General features: G+C 66.4%; 3 protein-coding genes across 6 annotated transcripts in view; 2 read left to right on the top strand and 1 right to left on the bottom strand.

The window, feature by feature from the left end:
• Positions 1–1666, top strand: part of GLYATL3 (glycine-N-acyltransferase like 3) — a 2527-nt gene extending 861 nt beyond the window's left edge. The window contains exons 3-6 of the mRNA XM_074841751.1: positions 210–317; positions 430–550; positions 958–1078; positions 1164–1666. Coding sequence (XP_074697852.1) covers positions 210–317; positions 430–550; positions 958–1078; positions 1164–1584 — 771 coding nt within the window. The 3' untranslated portion in view covers positions 1585–1666. The remainder of the gene's footprint in view (positions 1–209; positions 318–429; positions 551–957; positions 1079–1163) is intronic.
• The window catches only part of SSH3 (slingshot protein phosphatase 3), a 17812-nt gene extending 3162 nt beyond the window's left edge, over positions 1–14650 (bottom strand). For 3 of the 4 annotated variants that reach the window (XM_074841747.1, XM_074841748.1, XM_074841749.1), the window contains exons 1-15: positions 14574–14650; positions 13488–13525; positions 13073–13238; positions 12539–12657; positions 12404–12475; positions 12206–12271; positions 11245–11433; positions 10819–10912; positions 10591–10719; positions 10471–10517; positions 9636–9782; positions 8404–8604; positions 7905–8172; positions 4692–4806; positions 4170–4211 (exon numbers count right to left, since the gene is read on the bottom strand). In XM_074841747.1, the coding sequence (XP_074697848.1) occupies positions 4170–4211; positions 4692–4806; positions 7905–8172; positions 8404–8604; positions 9636–9782; positions 10471–10517; positions 10591–10719; positions 10819–10912; positions 11245–11433; positions 12206–12271; positions 12404–12475; positions 12539–12657; positions 13073–13238; positions 13488–13525; positions 14574–14624 (1744 nt within the window). In that variant the 5' untranslated portion in view covers positions 14625–14650. Of the gene's footprint in view, positions 1–4169; positions 4212–4691; positions 4807–7453; positions 7826–7904; positions 8173–8403; positions 8605–9635; positions 9783–10470; positions 10518–10590; positions 10720–10818; positions 10913–11244; positions 11434–12205; positions 12272–12403; positions 12476–12538; positions 12658–13072; positions 13239–13487; positions 13526–14573 lie in introns of those variants that run through there. The other variant, XM_074841750.1, reaches the window with a different exon arrangement.
• Positions 2220–3238, top strand: POLD4 (DNA polymerase delta 4, accessory subunit). The gene is made up of 3 exons (XM_074841756.1): positions 2220–2692; positions 2787–2898; positions 3075–3238. Exons 1-3 carry the CDS (start codon positions 2281–2283, stop codon positions 3097–3099), a joined length of 549 nt encoding a protein of 182 aa, XP_074697857.1. The 5' UTR covers positions 2220–2280; the 3' UTR covers positions 3100–3238.
• Positions 14651–14713: the final 63 nt, after the last annotated feature.

The following is a 14713-nucleotide window of genomic DNA, read 5'->3' as shown; positions in this document are numbered from 1 at the left end:
CAAACTTCTGTCTTGCCACGCCCCACTCTGGCCACGCCCACTCCACATAGCCCCACCCACTTGTGGGCAACCTGGCATTAGGCACCACCCCCTCTGCCTTCACCCCACCAGGCCCTATGGGGTGGCGAGGGCAGGGTGCTGTGGGGAGCCCCGGGGAGCCCCAAATCTGCCCCACAGCCCCCCCCAGCTCTGACCCCCTTTTCCTGCAGGTTCACGGGGCCGTGATGAACATAAACCGTGGGAACCCGGGGGAGTTTGAGGTCGTGGTGGACTCGTGGCCCGACTTTGGCGCCGTGTTGGCGAGGCGCAGCGGAGAGGTGGCCGGCGGGGATGGGGGTCACTGCTGGGGGGTGGGGGGGGGTGACACACACACACACGGTGGCCTGCCATGTGCCCAGTGGGCTCAGGGCACCCATGGGTGCCCCGCAGATGCCGGTGGATGACTGCTACAGGAACACGCACGCGGCTTTCTACCGGGATGTGGGCGCTTACCGGGGGCTGCTGGAGACCCCCGGCTGCCTGCGCTGGGACACCGCCTTCCACATCATCGGTGGTTCTGGGGGGGAACTGGGCAGTACTGGGAAGCACTGGGAGCGTGGGACACTGGGAGAACCATTGGTGATATGGGGGTAGGGAACTGGAGGCACTGGTGGAAGGAATTGGGGGTGCTGGGGGATGCTGGAGGATGCAGGCATTTGGGTGCTGGGGGGCACTGGGGAGTATTGTGGTGGGACTGGGGGTGCTGGGGGGCACTGGTGGAAAGAACTGGGGTGCTGGGCACACTGGGGGGTGGGGATTGGGCTACTGGGGATAGAGACTGGGGTTGTGGGTGGCCCCTGGGACCACTGGGGAGGGCAGAGCCGGCGTGCTGGGGTCAGAAAGAGGGGGGGTCAGGGGCAGGAATGGGGGTGCTGGGGAGCAGGTGTCCCCCCCCTCCCCTGACAGCACCATCCCCAGGGTTGCAAGAGGAGGTGGCCAAGGTGTCCCAGGCTATCGCGGGGACCAAGGGGGTCGAGCTGGAGGTCTCTGAGTACTACACCTACCTACACCCTGACCCCAGCACCATGCCCGAGCCCCGGTGAGCACCCCTGAAAAAACCAAAAAAACCAAAAAACCAGCCCGGCGCGGGGGCAGCTCCCGCTGACGGCCGACCCTCCCCGTAGGCTGGACCCCAGCGTGCGGGTGGGCTCGCTGAGCCCGTCACACGTGGATCTGCTGAACGAAACGTGGCCCTACGGGGGCAACAGCCGGAGCCGGCGGTACCTGGCGGAGCTGTTACGCTGTTTCCCCAACCTCTGCCTGCAGGACGGGGCTGGGCAGCCCCTCTCCTGGTGCCTGACCGATCATTTCGGGACGGGGGCCCACGGCTACACCTTGCCAGCGCACCGCCGGCGCGGCCACATGCAGGCCGTGATGGTCCTGGCCGCCCGGCGGGCGCAGGCCCGTGGCTTCTTCTCCTTTGGGCACACGGCCACGGGCAACCGGCCCATGCAGCGGCTGCAGGAGGAGTTGGGCCACCAGCGGTTGCCGGGGCTTTGCCGCTTTGTGCTGCACAACCCCGGCCTGGGCAGGGCCGGACCCTGAGTCCCCCACACCGTGTTGTGTCCCCTCCCCGGGGCAGGGAAGTTGCCATGTTGTGGAGCAAAGAGAAAAAAGCAAAACCAAAGAGTGTTTGTGGGCTCTCTGATGGCTGCTATAGGGTTGTGTCTCCCACTGGTATCAATTTTCTCGCACCTGGCTCGGCACCGGCCGTTACAGCCGTGACACGGTTTGGTGGCTTGGGTGGTGTGGTGTCACCGCTGAGGGACGCAGCTGTGTCCCCAGGGAGTCAACCCGTCCCTCTGTGCCAGTGCAGCCCTGCCTCAGCTATTCTCCCCCTCCCGCCCTGTGCCACCCCGACCCCCCCCAGGGAGGACTGAGAAGCCTCAGGCAAATCTGCTGGTGGCACCTGCCGTGTCCCACCCCGCCTCGGGACAGTGTCACCACGGCTGGGGGTGGGGACAGGCAGACACAGCGCCTGTGGGTCACTGGCTGTGCTTCCCTGTGGGGGGGACACACAACAGCCAGAGGGCTGTGAGGGACTGAAGGTGACGGCTGGCACGGTGTGAGTCACGGCTTGTGGGGGTGACAGGGACAGCCAGGGGGGGGTGACAGTGTCCAGGGTGACGGGGACCACTGTAGGGGTGAGTGTCCAGGGTGGTGGGGACATCCGGGGGGACGGGGACCACTGTAGAGGTGACAGTGTCCAGGGTGGTGGGGACAACTGTACGGGTGACAGGGATGGGGACAGCCGAGGGGCTGACAGTGCCTGGGGGGGACAGGGAACCGCCGGGATGGGGGTGGCAGCGGCCGGGCCGCCCCAGTCCAGCTCAGCCCGGCCCAGCCGCTTCCGCCCGGGCAGGGGCGGGCCGGGCCGACGCCCGTTTCCCGGCAGCCGCGGGGCCGCCGCCGCTCCCCCCGCCCCGAGCCGCGTTCTCTCGCAGGTCCATGGACCCCCCCCGGCGCATCACCGACTCCTTCCCGCGGCGGCGACGGCGACCCCCGGGCTCGGTCAAGGGCAAGAACTGTCCCCGGGCCCAGCCCCGCGCCCCCCCGCCCGCCGAGGCGCCCCCGCCGCCGCCCCCCCCGGCCCAGGCCCTCCTGGAGATGCTGCGGCGCTTCGACCTCGCTTGGGAGTACGGGCCCTGCACCGGTGAGACCCCCCCCGTGTGTGTGTCCCCACAAACCCGGTTCCCCCGGTTCCCCCCCCACCCGGCCTCGCTGACCCCGGCCCCCCCACCCCGCAGGGATCACCCGCCTGCAGCGGTGGGAGCGGGCGGAGGCGCTGGGGCTGAGCCCCCCCGGCCCTGTACGCGACGCCCTCCTGGAGCACCGGGACAACCCCGATGTCACCTACAGGTGGGTGTGGGATGGCGGGGGGGAGGGGGGGATGTCACCGGGTACCCCCTTTTCTCTCCCGGTGCTCCCCCCCCCCACGCACCCTGAAGGTGTGGGGGTATCCTTCCCACCACCGACAACAAGGGGTGGGGGGCACCGGGCACCCACTGACACCCCCCTCCCCCTGTGCCCCACAGCCTCTGGCATGAGTACGAGCTCTGAGCCGCTGCACCCCACGCTGGAGTGAGGAATTGGGGGGGCCCCCCTACCTCCCCCCCTGTGCCTACAGCCCCCCCAGGCCTGTCCGCAGCCGTGCCGCAGCCCGGGGGCACCGGGCGGATTAAAGGCTGGTGTGAGTGAAGGAGGGGGGCTGCTGCGTGCTGTGTGGGGGGCACCCCGAGGGTGGGGGGTGAAGGGGCAGTGGAGGGAGGGCAGGGGTCTGTACCCCCCCCCCCGAGAGACCCAGGCAGGTTGTCCAGTCACACAGTTTAATTCCAGGGGTCTGTGTCACCCCACAGGGTCCCCACACAATGCCCTCTGCTCCCCCCTGCCCCAGATCCCCCCCCCCGATATGGAGCAGACAGCAGTCCCTCTGCCCCACAGATCCCCTTGCTCTGGGGCAGACAGGCATCACTGTTGCCCGTAGCTCCCCCTCATTATGGGGGTGCCCCTTTTGGTGGGTGGGGGCACCGGGGCTGGGCAACAATGATGGAGAAGCAGGAGGGTGAGCTGGGGTGGGAGGTGCAGGGCTGGGGGGGCAGGCAGCGGTGGGGGAGCAGAGTTAACGGGATCAGGAGCTGACTACCCAGTGAGCAGAGACCGACAGACAGACAGACAGCGTCAGGGACCATGGCAGGGCCAGGTTTCTGGCTCAGATGCCCGGCAGAGCCAGTGCCCAGAGCCTGGCCCACCCTGTGCCTGCTGCACCCCCTCCCATGCCAGCGGCAGGGGATTGGTTCTTACCACAGGGATGGAGAAAGAACAATGGGGTCCCCGGGTTGGGGTGCCCCCCCCAAAGATGAGCCATGGCTGGGGAAGCATAGGAGAGCAGCAGAGCTCAGCCCCACAGCAAGCGTGACAGAGAGGGGATGCGGGAAGAGACATGGGATACCCCACAGCAGGCTGAGGGGACAGGAGAGGGGCCACCCTGCCAGGCACAGAAAGGGTGGGGGGAGCCGGTGAACCCAGATCTCGATGCTGTGAGGACTCCCAGTAATACCAATGAGACTGACTAAACTGGGAGAGGGGAGCCCTTCGGATAGCGAGCAGGGGTGTAGACGCAGTGCTGGTACCTGAGAGGGCAACGCTGTTGGTTTGTCCTTCGTCTTCTGCACCTGGAGAAAATCAAAGAGGAGCCATGATGTGAGTCGCTGCCCATCTGGGTGCCCACAGGGCTGGCACAGAGCAGGCAATGCCACCTGCCCCCTCCCTGGCCAGTGCTGCCCGTACCCCGGGGTAACAGCAGGGAGGGAGCGGGGCCAATGGGGCTGGAGAGCCGGGGACAGAGGCGTCCCCAGGCTGGCAGGGGCTTGGCTGGAGCACGCTGTTGTCGGTCAGTCTGGGTGGGGGGCATATTGGGAGCGTGGGTGGGGGTCAGAGGGGGGCCGGAGGGGAGTTCAGGTGTCTCTTTGCCCACCCGTGTCCTTCCCTGCACCCACAAGTACATCTTCCGCTTGTGGTACTCCCGGGTGACACTCGAATGTGGCGTTTCCAGTACCTGCCCTCCATCGTCCCCGCCTGCAGCACGCAGACGGTGTGACGTGCCACTGCACCCCGTGATCCTCTCGGGGATTGGGGGGGCTGTGGGGGCTCACCTCTAGACCACAGTGCTCCTGCCTGTTCCCATCCTCCAGCAGCATCATGAAGTTGCAGGCGGGGTTTCTCCTCCACATCCTCCACACCAGGAATCCCATCTAAAGCTGAGGTTACCTAGGTAGTAATAGCAAAAACATCAAATTCAGGGTATGGATGAAACAAAACTAGGACTTGTGGAGAAAAAGTAATTCGGAGCAGGCTGTTTGGGTGGAGAAAGGAAGGTGAAAGGGTAGCAAAAAGGGCCCAGAAATGGAAAAAATTGAGAATAAGGTACAAAATCAAGTAAAGGTCAGCACAGGGTGGGGATCTTCTGATATTAGGGGTGCAGATGACTGCGGATTGTGCTGTCGACCTGCAGAGCCAGACCTGGCAGGCACAGCCCCCCCCAGGCTGTCAGGACTCCGACGGGACCTTCCCCCACCCCAGGCGTTGGGACGAACGATAGAGGTGTCGTTCAACAGCAGTCCTGTGGGATTCATAAGATTTAAGAGCTGTAATTAGTAGCTTTGCTGCGTGCAGAATCATTTAATCATGAATGAATAATAGGATGTGTCTGTTAATTATTTAGGTTATTGATTACTTTATTAGCTATGTTGTTTAATCAATAAAATGAATCGGTTATATCCCAAGCCTGCAATTGAGCCATGCACTGATGATGCCCTTCTGGCCTGTCTGACAGTGACTGTCACAAAACCTGGGGGCAGGACCCAGGTTTGGGGTGGGAGGAATGAGGGAGGTTTCCAGGCTCCTTGTGGTGGCAGAGGGTTGGGGGAGGGAGGTGGTAAAATCCCCCGCAAAGAGCACCCAAAGGCATGTGGGTGGTGATCAAGAAGACCCCAAGCCATGGGAAAGGCTTCAAGAAGAAACAGGGTCTGTTTTATCTCCAAAATCACAGGCAGGAGGCTCTGCACAGCCCACGGCAGCGCTGTCCCGCCCCCCCTCCGTCCCATGGCCTGTATCTCCCTTCTGTCCCATGTGCCCCCGTGGGAAGGGGGGGTCTGAAGAGACTGATGGCATTTCCCCCGCTACAGAGCCCAGGTTGCTGCTGTGCCCAGCTCCTCTGCTGCGAGCGCCTTGCACTGCCCCATCCACAGGGGCAGCTGTGAGACGTGACTGATGGAGCCGAGCAAAGGTCGGGCTGCCGGCAGAGCCCAGCAGTGCAAGTCAGGTCTTTCCTGCTGGGCCACAAACCACCGAGAGCTCTGGCCACACTCCAGCAGCTCTCTAGGTGCAAAGTCCCAACCGGGGGGGTGCCCTGGTCAGGGGAGGAGGAAGACTCTGGGATGGCTCCTGGCCGGAGCAACAGCCTCAGAGCAGGCTCCAGTCAGGACGCCTTTCCTCAACACAGGCAGAGGTGATGTTGTAAAAGGAACAAGCTTTTAGAAAACTCTTTTCTCTTAGGATATTATTAATAGAAGGAATAATTAATAAATATTGTTTTATAGGTTTAATTAATAGAGTACAGGTGCTCTAGGAACAATACCAACAGTTCAGGGCTCATTTGTCCCCTGTACAGCCCTCATCAGGGCTGGCTTAAAACCCACTCAAGCTGAATTACTAAAATTAATCTTACATATTAAGTTTTAGACATAACAAAAGATAAGAAATAAGTGATTAACTTGAGGTAAGCAATTTAGAAAGGCTAGGTAATGAAAAGCTAGACATAGATTAAATATATGTTAAATAGAACATTTTGAGTCGTTTCTCAATAGTTCAAAAGTGAATTATGATGGCCCAACTCTGAGTTGTTAATAAAGCAAACCTAGAGATACCCACAGTCTGGTGAAATCCTTTAACAATGTGCGACCTAGCGCCATGTGGGGCTCCACCTCAGCTCTTCCAGCCTCAAGAGGATCCCTGATTCATGGCTTTGCTCTCCCAGCCCAGGGTTGGCTGTGCCCCCCCGGGGGTCAGGACAGCCGGGTGTGGGGCCTGCCCTCACCTGTAGGCCAAGGTCATGCACTCAGAGGGCTTGGTGAGGGAGGTGGTGATGCTGAGGACGCTGCAGGGGCCACAGCAGTAGTTCTGGCGGGTGCCCTCATCCACCGCGGGTGGTAGGCCTGGCTCCCGCTGCTGCTGCCGGGGCCTGCCCCTGCCCCCCGCTGCCGCTCTGTATGATCCGGGGGATCACCATGGCGGGGGATCACTCCCTGCCACTCCCTCCCAGCGCCCGGCCTGCCCCGCCGCTTCGTTCACAGCGGACTGCCGCCTCCCTGCCCCGCTTCACTCCTCCGCTGCCGGTCCCCGGGGCCTGCCCCGGTCCCGGTCCCGCGGCGCGGCGCGGCCTAGGCCGCTGGGGCTGAGGTAGGCCTGCGCCCGTCTCCCATAGCAACCAGGAAGGAGCCGCGTGCCATGCGCAAAGCGGGCCCCCCCACCCCGCAAGGGATGCTGGGTGTTGTAGTCCCATCCCTCGCCCCAAGGCGCATGCGCACATCCCCGCGGCCCAAGGCTGACCGGGGACTGTAGTTCCCGTCCCGCCCCAAGGCGCATGCGCACTACCGCTCACCCGCCGCACAAGATGGTGCCTGAGCCTCGTGCTGTCAGACCGGGTCCTCGTGTCCCGCGGCAGGGGGTGTGACACCCATCCCCTCCCACACACCCTGGGAGACGCCCTACAGCTCACTTGTTCACTCTGGCCCCTACCGATGGCTACCAAAGCACCAGTTGATGCCCCCACAGCTGAGCAAGGCCTCGTAGGAGGCCCCACGCTTGTCCCTGCCACCCACAAAGCCACCCCCGGGCAGGACCCACGCCAGGGGCAGCCATTTCCACTCTTTATTCTCAGTGCTGGCGCAGCGAGGGGTGGCAGTGGTGTGTGGGGGGGTGAGGCTGGGCCGTCTCCGCCCCCCAAGTGCAAGCTGTGTGTGGGGCGAGGGGGTGTGCTGGCTCTCTGGCCACGCCTCCAGCAGGCCTAGGCCACGCCCCTTCCCCATGGCCCGCCCCCGGGTTAGGGGGCAGGGGCCGGGGCAGAGTCACCACCGGCGGCGTGGGGGGTGTGGCCGGCCGTGGGGGCGTGGTCCCAGGCGGGGGCGGGGCCTCCATCCAGGCTGGCCTGGCGCAGCACACGCCGGGGCCGGGAGGAGGGGCGTGTCCTCGGGGGGGAACCCCCCGGCTCCTCCGCGGCCGCAAACACCTGCGGGGGGGGGACACACACACAGTGGAGGGGGCTCAGCCACCGCCATGACACCCCCTCAGCTCTGCCCCACGCTCACCTCCCCGCCGAGGGGCTCCGCCGGCAGCTCGGGGGGCTCAGGGCACTCCAGCAGGCTGATGCTCCGCATGACGGCGCAGAGGGAGATGCGGGGGCGCCGGGAGGCCCCCAAAAGCCCCGGCCCGCCCGTCTCCTCGGGGGACTGCGGGGCTGGGGCCGGGGACAGGCCCCCCTCGCCCCCCGCGGTGACTTCTGGGCCCTCCTCGGGCTGGGCCGCCTGTTCCCCCGCCGCTGCCGCCGCCTTGGGCTCCCACAGGCTGCTGTGCCGGCTGCCACAACCTGTCTGTCAGCAGATGGCCCCGCCCCACGCGCGTAGCCACGCCCCCTCCGCATCAGGCTCCACCCCCACCCCGGGGCGTGGCCATAGGAGCCCCCCACCGGGAGGGGGCGTGGCCACACAGGCCTCACCCATTCCCCCGCCTGGCCGGAGGGGGTGTGGTCACAACAGGCCCCTCCCTCTCCCAACCGAAGGGGGCGTGGCCACGCCAAACCCCGCCCACCTGGCCTGCAGGATGCCCTGGTAGAAGTCCAGCTGGCGCATGAAGCCGGGGTTGGGCAGGACGCCGGGGCGGCAGTGCCGGACGTGCCGCAGCGCCCGCTCCAGGGGCCACCCGAACTCCTTCATGGTGTAGGCCAGCACCGTGGCCGCCGAGCGGCTCAGCCCCATGCGGCAGTGCACCAGCGCCCGGCCCCCGCCAGCCCTGCGGCAAAACACACCCCCCACCCTGGGCGTTGCCACCGAGCTCCCCAGGTGGCCCCAGCCACCCCGCTGTCCCTGGAGACCCCATTTCCCAAGGCCCCTCCTACCCTCAGGGCAGCAGTGTCCCCAGGGCTCCCCGTGTCTCCAAGGACCCCATGCCTCATGGCTCGCTGTGTCCCCAAGGACCCCATGTCCCAAGTCTCCTTGTGTCCCCAGGGCTCCCCATGTCCCCAAGGACCCCATGTCCCAGAACTCCCCATGTTCCCAGGGCTCCCCGTGTCCCCATGGCTCCCTGTGTCCCTAAGGACCCCATGTCCCAGGTCTCCTTGTGTCCTCAGGACTCCTCATGTCCCCAGGGACCCTCATCCCTGGCCCCCCAGTGTCCACAATGACTCAATGCCCCAGAGCTCCCAGTGCTCCCAGTGCCCCCAGGGCTCCCCATGTCCCCAAGGACACCATGCCTCATGGCTCGCTGTGTCCCCAGGGACCCTGCATCCCCAGTGCTCCCCGTGTCCCCAAGAACCCCGTGTCCCAAGTCTTGTGTCTTCAGGGCTCCCTATGTCCCCAAGGACCCTGTGCCTCATGGCTGTGTCCCCAAGGACCTCCCCATGCCCCAGGGCCCCCCAGCCCCCCAGTGTCCACAGACACTCAATGCCCCAGAGCCCCCAGTGCTCCCAGTGTCCCCAAAGACCCCATGTCCCAGGTCTCCTTGTATCCCCTGGGCTCCCCGTGTCCCCAAGGACCCTGTGTCCCAAGCTTCCTTGTGTTCCCAAGGCTCCCCATGCCCCAGGGCTCCCCATGTCCCCCATTGTCCACAGACACTCAATGCCCCAGAGCTCCCAGTGCTCCCAGTATCCCCCAGCACCTCAGTCATCAAGACACCTCCCCACACACCCCCCACCCGTGTCCCCCCCCCCCCAGCCTGCCGCTGGTTCCAGCCCCTCCATGCCCCCCACACCCTGTACCCCCAATGCCCCCCCCCCCCAACCGCCCCGTGCCCCTGTGCCCTGGGGCTGCCCTGGCCCCACTGACCGGACTTGGGAGAGGAAGAGGAAGGTGTCGTTCCAGTGGGGCAGGAGCTGGGCCGTCTCCTCGTCGTACACCCGCACGTTCATGTAGGTGAACAGTGCCGGGAAGAAATTGTCGATCTCCCGTGCCACGTTCAGGATGTGGGTGACCCTGTGGTGCCGTGGGCAGGGAGGACATCGCCAGTGCGCAGGGTTGGGGCTCTGCCTGTGCTCTGGGGGGGTGCCCCACAGCATCCCCCATGCCACAGCCCTGCTGCACCCACCCTGCCGAGTGTCCCCATACCCACCCCACCGGGCCATCTCATGATGATGTCATACCTGCGTCTCCATGACACTCCATGATGACCCTGTGCCCACCCCACTAGGACACCCCAAATGACCCTGTGTCATCCCACCATGACACCCCAGATAGCCCTGTGCCACCCCATTGTGGCAACCCATGACGGCCCCATGCCACCCCACCATGACCCCCCAGATGACCCCATGGTGACACCCCACAATGGGTTCTTGCCCATCCCACTGTGACCCCCCATAATAGCCCCATGCCCAACCCACCATGGCCCCTCAGATGACCCCATGCCACCCCGTGGTGACACCCCAGGATGACCCCATGCTCACTCTACCATGACCCCCTGATGACCACATGCCCACCCCACCATGCCCACCCATAATGGCCCCATGCCACCCCATGACCCCTCCAGATGACCCCATGGTGACACCTCATGATGGCTCCATGCTCACCCCACCATGACCCCCCCAGATAACCCCATGCCTCCGCAGATGACCCCATGCCACCCCACTGTGACCCCCCAGATGACCCCATGCTGCCCCACACTCACCGGTTCTGCTGCAGCTCCTCCAGGTTGGCCGCATTCCACTCAGAGCCCTGTGTGGTGGCAGCGGTGAGGGGTGGGGACAGCCCTGCCTGCCCTGCCCACCCTGCCCTCCCCGCTGCCCACCAGGTAGAGGTGCGGGAAGACGCGGGAGGGCCGGTCCATCTGCGCCAGCACCAGCAGCATCTCGTTGTCGATGAAGTCCTTGTGCCGGGCCAGGCTGTGCCCCGTGCGCCGCTCCAGCTCCTCCCGCACCTGGGTGAGGGATGACCCTGTGCCCTGCCTGCTCCTGCCTGCCCCTGCCCGCGAGCCAGGCCCTGGGCCTGCCAGGAGCCCCTGCCTGCTGCCACCCACCTCCTTGGAGGTGACGCTCTCCAGGTCAGCGCTGGCCATCACGTCCCGCAGCAGCGCCCGCACCGCCTGCTCCGACAGCTCCGGCGCCGCCGGCCTGGCACCCGTGTCACGCTGTCACGGGTGGGCCCCACCCTGCCCAGACCCCGCCTGCTCCGCTCCCTCACCTCCCCACAGCCCTGCCCGGACTGGAAGCTCCGCCCAGTCCCCCATGCCCCACCCACTTCCTTTCAGCCCCACCCCTCACCCACACCACCCCGCCCCTCCATTAACCCCGCCCCTCAGCACAAGCCCCGCCCTCCCAGCACAGCCCCACCCAATCGCCTCACCCCTTTCCCACAAACCCCGCCCCCTCCACCCCGCCCTGACGCTCCCCAGCCCAGGAGCAGCGCCTGATTGGCCAGCAGGCTGGGAGGGGGCGGGCCATACCGGAGGGGCGTGGGTGAAGCGGGACGGACGGACTCGAGGTCGGCCATGGCCAACCACTCGTTGAGGCAGCTCTGCTCCGAGGCCAACGCCGCCGCGTAGCCGCGGGCCCAGGCCAGCGCTGGCCCCCCGGGGATGTGCCCGCCGCGGGACGCCTCCTCGCAGGCGCGGTGCAGCTCCTGCAGCACGGCCCTGCCGCACACCACCTGCCACCACCGCCCCGGCACGTGCCCGCATCTCCTCCCCGCCACCACGGCCGGGGCACCCCACCGGGGCGGCACCGGTGGCCCCCCAGCATGTGGGTGGCACCTCCCGTCTCCCGTTGGCAAAGTTGGGTGGCCCATGGCTGTGCCCAAACTCCCCCCCAATGCCCCCCCGTTCCCACCACCGTGCCCAGTGACTGTGTGTCCGTGTCCTGGCTGTGCCCATGGTGCTGCCCACATCCTCCGTGCCCATGGTGACACCCATGTACCCCATGCCCACAGTGGTGCCCACGTACCCAGGGTGGTGCCCACGTCCCCTATAACCGTGGTAGTGCTCACATCCCCCATAGCCATGATGGTGCCCATGTCCCCTGTGCCCATGGTGGCACCAACATCCTCCATGTCCATGGCAGTGCCCACATCTTCTGTGCCCACAGTAGTGCCCAAGTCCCCCATGGCCATGATGGTGCCCACATCACCCATAACCCTGGTGGTGCCCACATCCCTCATGGTCATGGCAATGCCCACATCCCCTGTGCCCACAGTGGTGTCCACTTCACCCATGGCCATGATGGTGCCCATGTCTTCTGTGCCAATGGTGGCACCGACATCCTCCATGGTAGTGCCCACATCCCCCATCACCATGATGGTGCCCACATTCCCCATGGCTATGATGATGCCCATGTCCCCCATGGCCATGATGGTGCCAGCGGTGGTGCCCATGTCCCCTTCACCCACAGCCACACCCAGGGCTCGCTCACCACATGGTCTGGACAGAGATGGGCTTGAAGATGCGGGTCTGTCCCCCCGATGTCACGCTGAACCCCCTGGGCACCATGGGGAGACGTGGGGGTCAGAGTGGTCACCCCAGCCCCGCCCCTCACCACAGGCCCCACCCAATCTCATGAGCCCCACCCTTATAAGCCCCTCCCCTTCCCAGAATCTCCGCCCATACTTACCCATCACCGTCGAGGAAGACCTGGGTGTCGCTCCAGAGGGGCAGCACCATGCCCAGGGTGCAGCAGGTGGCCCTGGGGCGGGCAGAGGTCAGGGGGTGCGGCCGCCCCCCCACACCCCCCCCACGCCCCGCTCACCCCTCGTGAGTGAAGTCCACGCCCAGCAGCGCTGTCTCTCCTTCGGCTCCTGCCTCCTCGGGCCGCACCACCAGTAGGTACCGCACCCGCCGCGGCCGCGCCGACTCCAGCCGCACTGCCTGGGGTTGGGGGGAGCATGAGGGGTGCCCCCTGCACACATCCCGTTCCATACAGCTGGGCTGTAACCCATCCCCATCCTGTCCCCACCCCATTTCATCCCCATCCTGACCCCATCCCATCCTATCACATCCCCATCCTCATCCAGCTGTCCTGTACCATCCTCATCCTGTCCTCATCCCATCCTATCCCTATCCTCATCCTGTCCCCTGCCCCCTCCCACCCTCATCCTGTCCCCAACCTCATCCCATCCCATCCCATCCCATCCCATCCCATCCCATCCCATCCCATCCCATCCCATCCCATCCCATCCCATCCCATCCCCACTCTTTCCCCACCCCTGTCCCCATCCCCACCCTGTCCCATCCCCTTCCCCCCACATCCCTGTCCCCGTCCCCGGGGGTGGCCGTGTCCTACCAGCCGGATGGCATCTTGGGGACGCAGCAGCTGCATCATGAGCTGCAGGTGCTGCTCCTGCTGCCCCGGGGCCTGGCCGGGGGGGGCAGCCGGGGGGGGCTCGGCCTCCAGAGGCTCCTCCGCAGGCAGCAGCAGGGCGGCCCCCTTGACCATGACGAAGCTCTGCCTGGCAGGGGGGGAGGCAGGAGGGTCCTGAGTGGGATGTGGGGGGCCCAGCCCACAGCAGGACCCAGCCTTGGCAGCTGGGGTACCCCCAGAGTTCTCCCCCGAGGATGGAGGGGGAGAGCTGGGGGACTGGGACACCAGGGTGGTGGGAAATGCTCCTCAGGGGGTAGCTGTGTCCCCTCCCCACCCCAGTGACACCCCACCCCACCCCCCCCCCCCACTATTCCGTGGCTTTGGAGCCCCTTCTCACCGCCGCTGCAGCTGCCTTCGCCTGGGCACATTTTCCTCCTGCAAAGCACAGAGTTGGGGCGAGGGGGGGGGGCAATGCCCACGGGGGGACCATAACCCCAGGGCACAGAACATGCCTGGGGGGACCCAGCAAACCCCCCCTGGCATGTCCTGCCTGGGCACTGCTAGTCAAAGCCACTCTGCTAAACTGACACCCCCCCCCCCCCCCCCCCAGTGTCATGGGGAGAGGGGGGGCCCTGGGAGGGGTCTCACTGGGGAGGTAGATCCCTGAGGATCGGCCCTGGGATGTCAGCGGGGGGTCCTGTGTCTTGTGCCCCCCCCCCAAGCTGGGTGCTGCCCAGGGGGAAGTGCTCACAGCAGGGGCCCTGGGCTGTGCACCCAGATAAGGCCCAGTGGTTACTGGAGGGGGTGGGGACGGGCACTGGGAGCACTGGCGACAGTGGGAGCAACTGGAGAGACTGGGAACAATCGCCACCCCCCCCACCCCCCCTCACCCCAACTACGAAGCAACTCCAGCCGGGAGCAGAGCCGACCCCAACGTGTGCTGGGGGCAACTGGGCTCCCAGTAACCTCCCACCGGGAGCGACTGGAGGCGCCTTTTCCCCCCTGCACTGGGAGCAGCCGGGACCGCCGCCGGGAGTCCCCGTACCCCCGCGCCAGGAGCCCCCGGGACAGACTGTACCTCCCCCACCCTCCGGGACCCCCCCTGGACAGCCCGGACCCCCCCACCCTGCGGGAGCCCCCGTACCCCCGCGCCAGGAGCCCCCGGGACAGCCCGGACCCCCTCCACCCTCCGGGAGCCCCGTACCCTCCGCCGGGAGCCCCCGAGACAGCCCGTACCCCCGCCGGGACCCCCCGGGACATCCCGTACCCCCCCACACGCCGGAACCCCCCGGAACCCCGCACCGGGAGCCCCCCGGGACATCCCGTCCTCCGCCGGACCCCCCCTACGGCACAGCCGCGCTTCCCACCGGCGCCGCCGGACGAACCGGGACCTCCCGCCCACTCCCACCCCCTACCCCCGGCAGCAGCGGTGGGTCCCGGGCCGGGGTACCCGGTGCCGGTCCCGGTGCCGTCCCGCACTCACCGCGGGGCCCCCGGCGGAACCGGCCGCCCGCCGCACGGTGACCAGCGCCATGCCCCGCCGCGCCGCACCAGGAAGCGCCGCCGCCGCCTCTGCCCCGCCCGGACGGGAACGGGCACGGTCCCGGGGACGGGCCCCGGCGA

The sequence above is a fragment of the Strix aluco genome, chromosome 16 (assembly GCF_031877795.1).
Source record: "Strix aluco isolate bStrAlu1 chromosome 16, bStrAlu1.hap1, whole genome shotgun sequence".
Classification (NCBI taxonomy): domain Eukaryota; kingdom Metazoa; phylum Chordata; class Aves; order Strigiformes; family Strigidae; genus Strix; species Strix aluco.
This window is presented reverse-complemented; position numbering and strand designations above follow the sequence as displayed.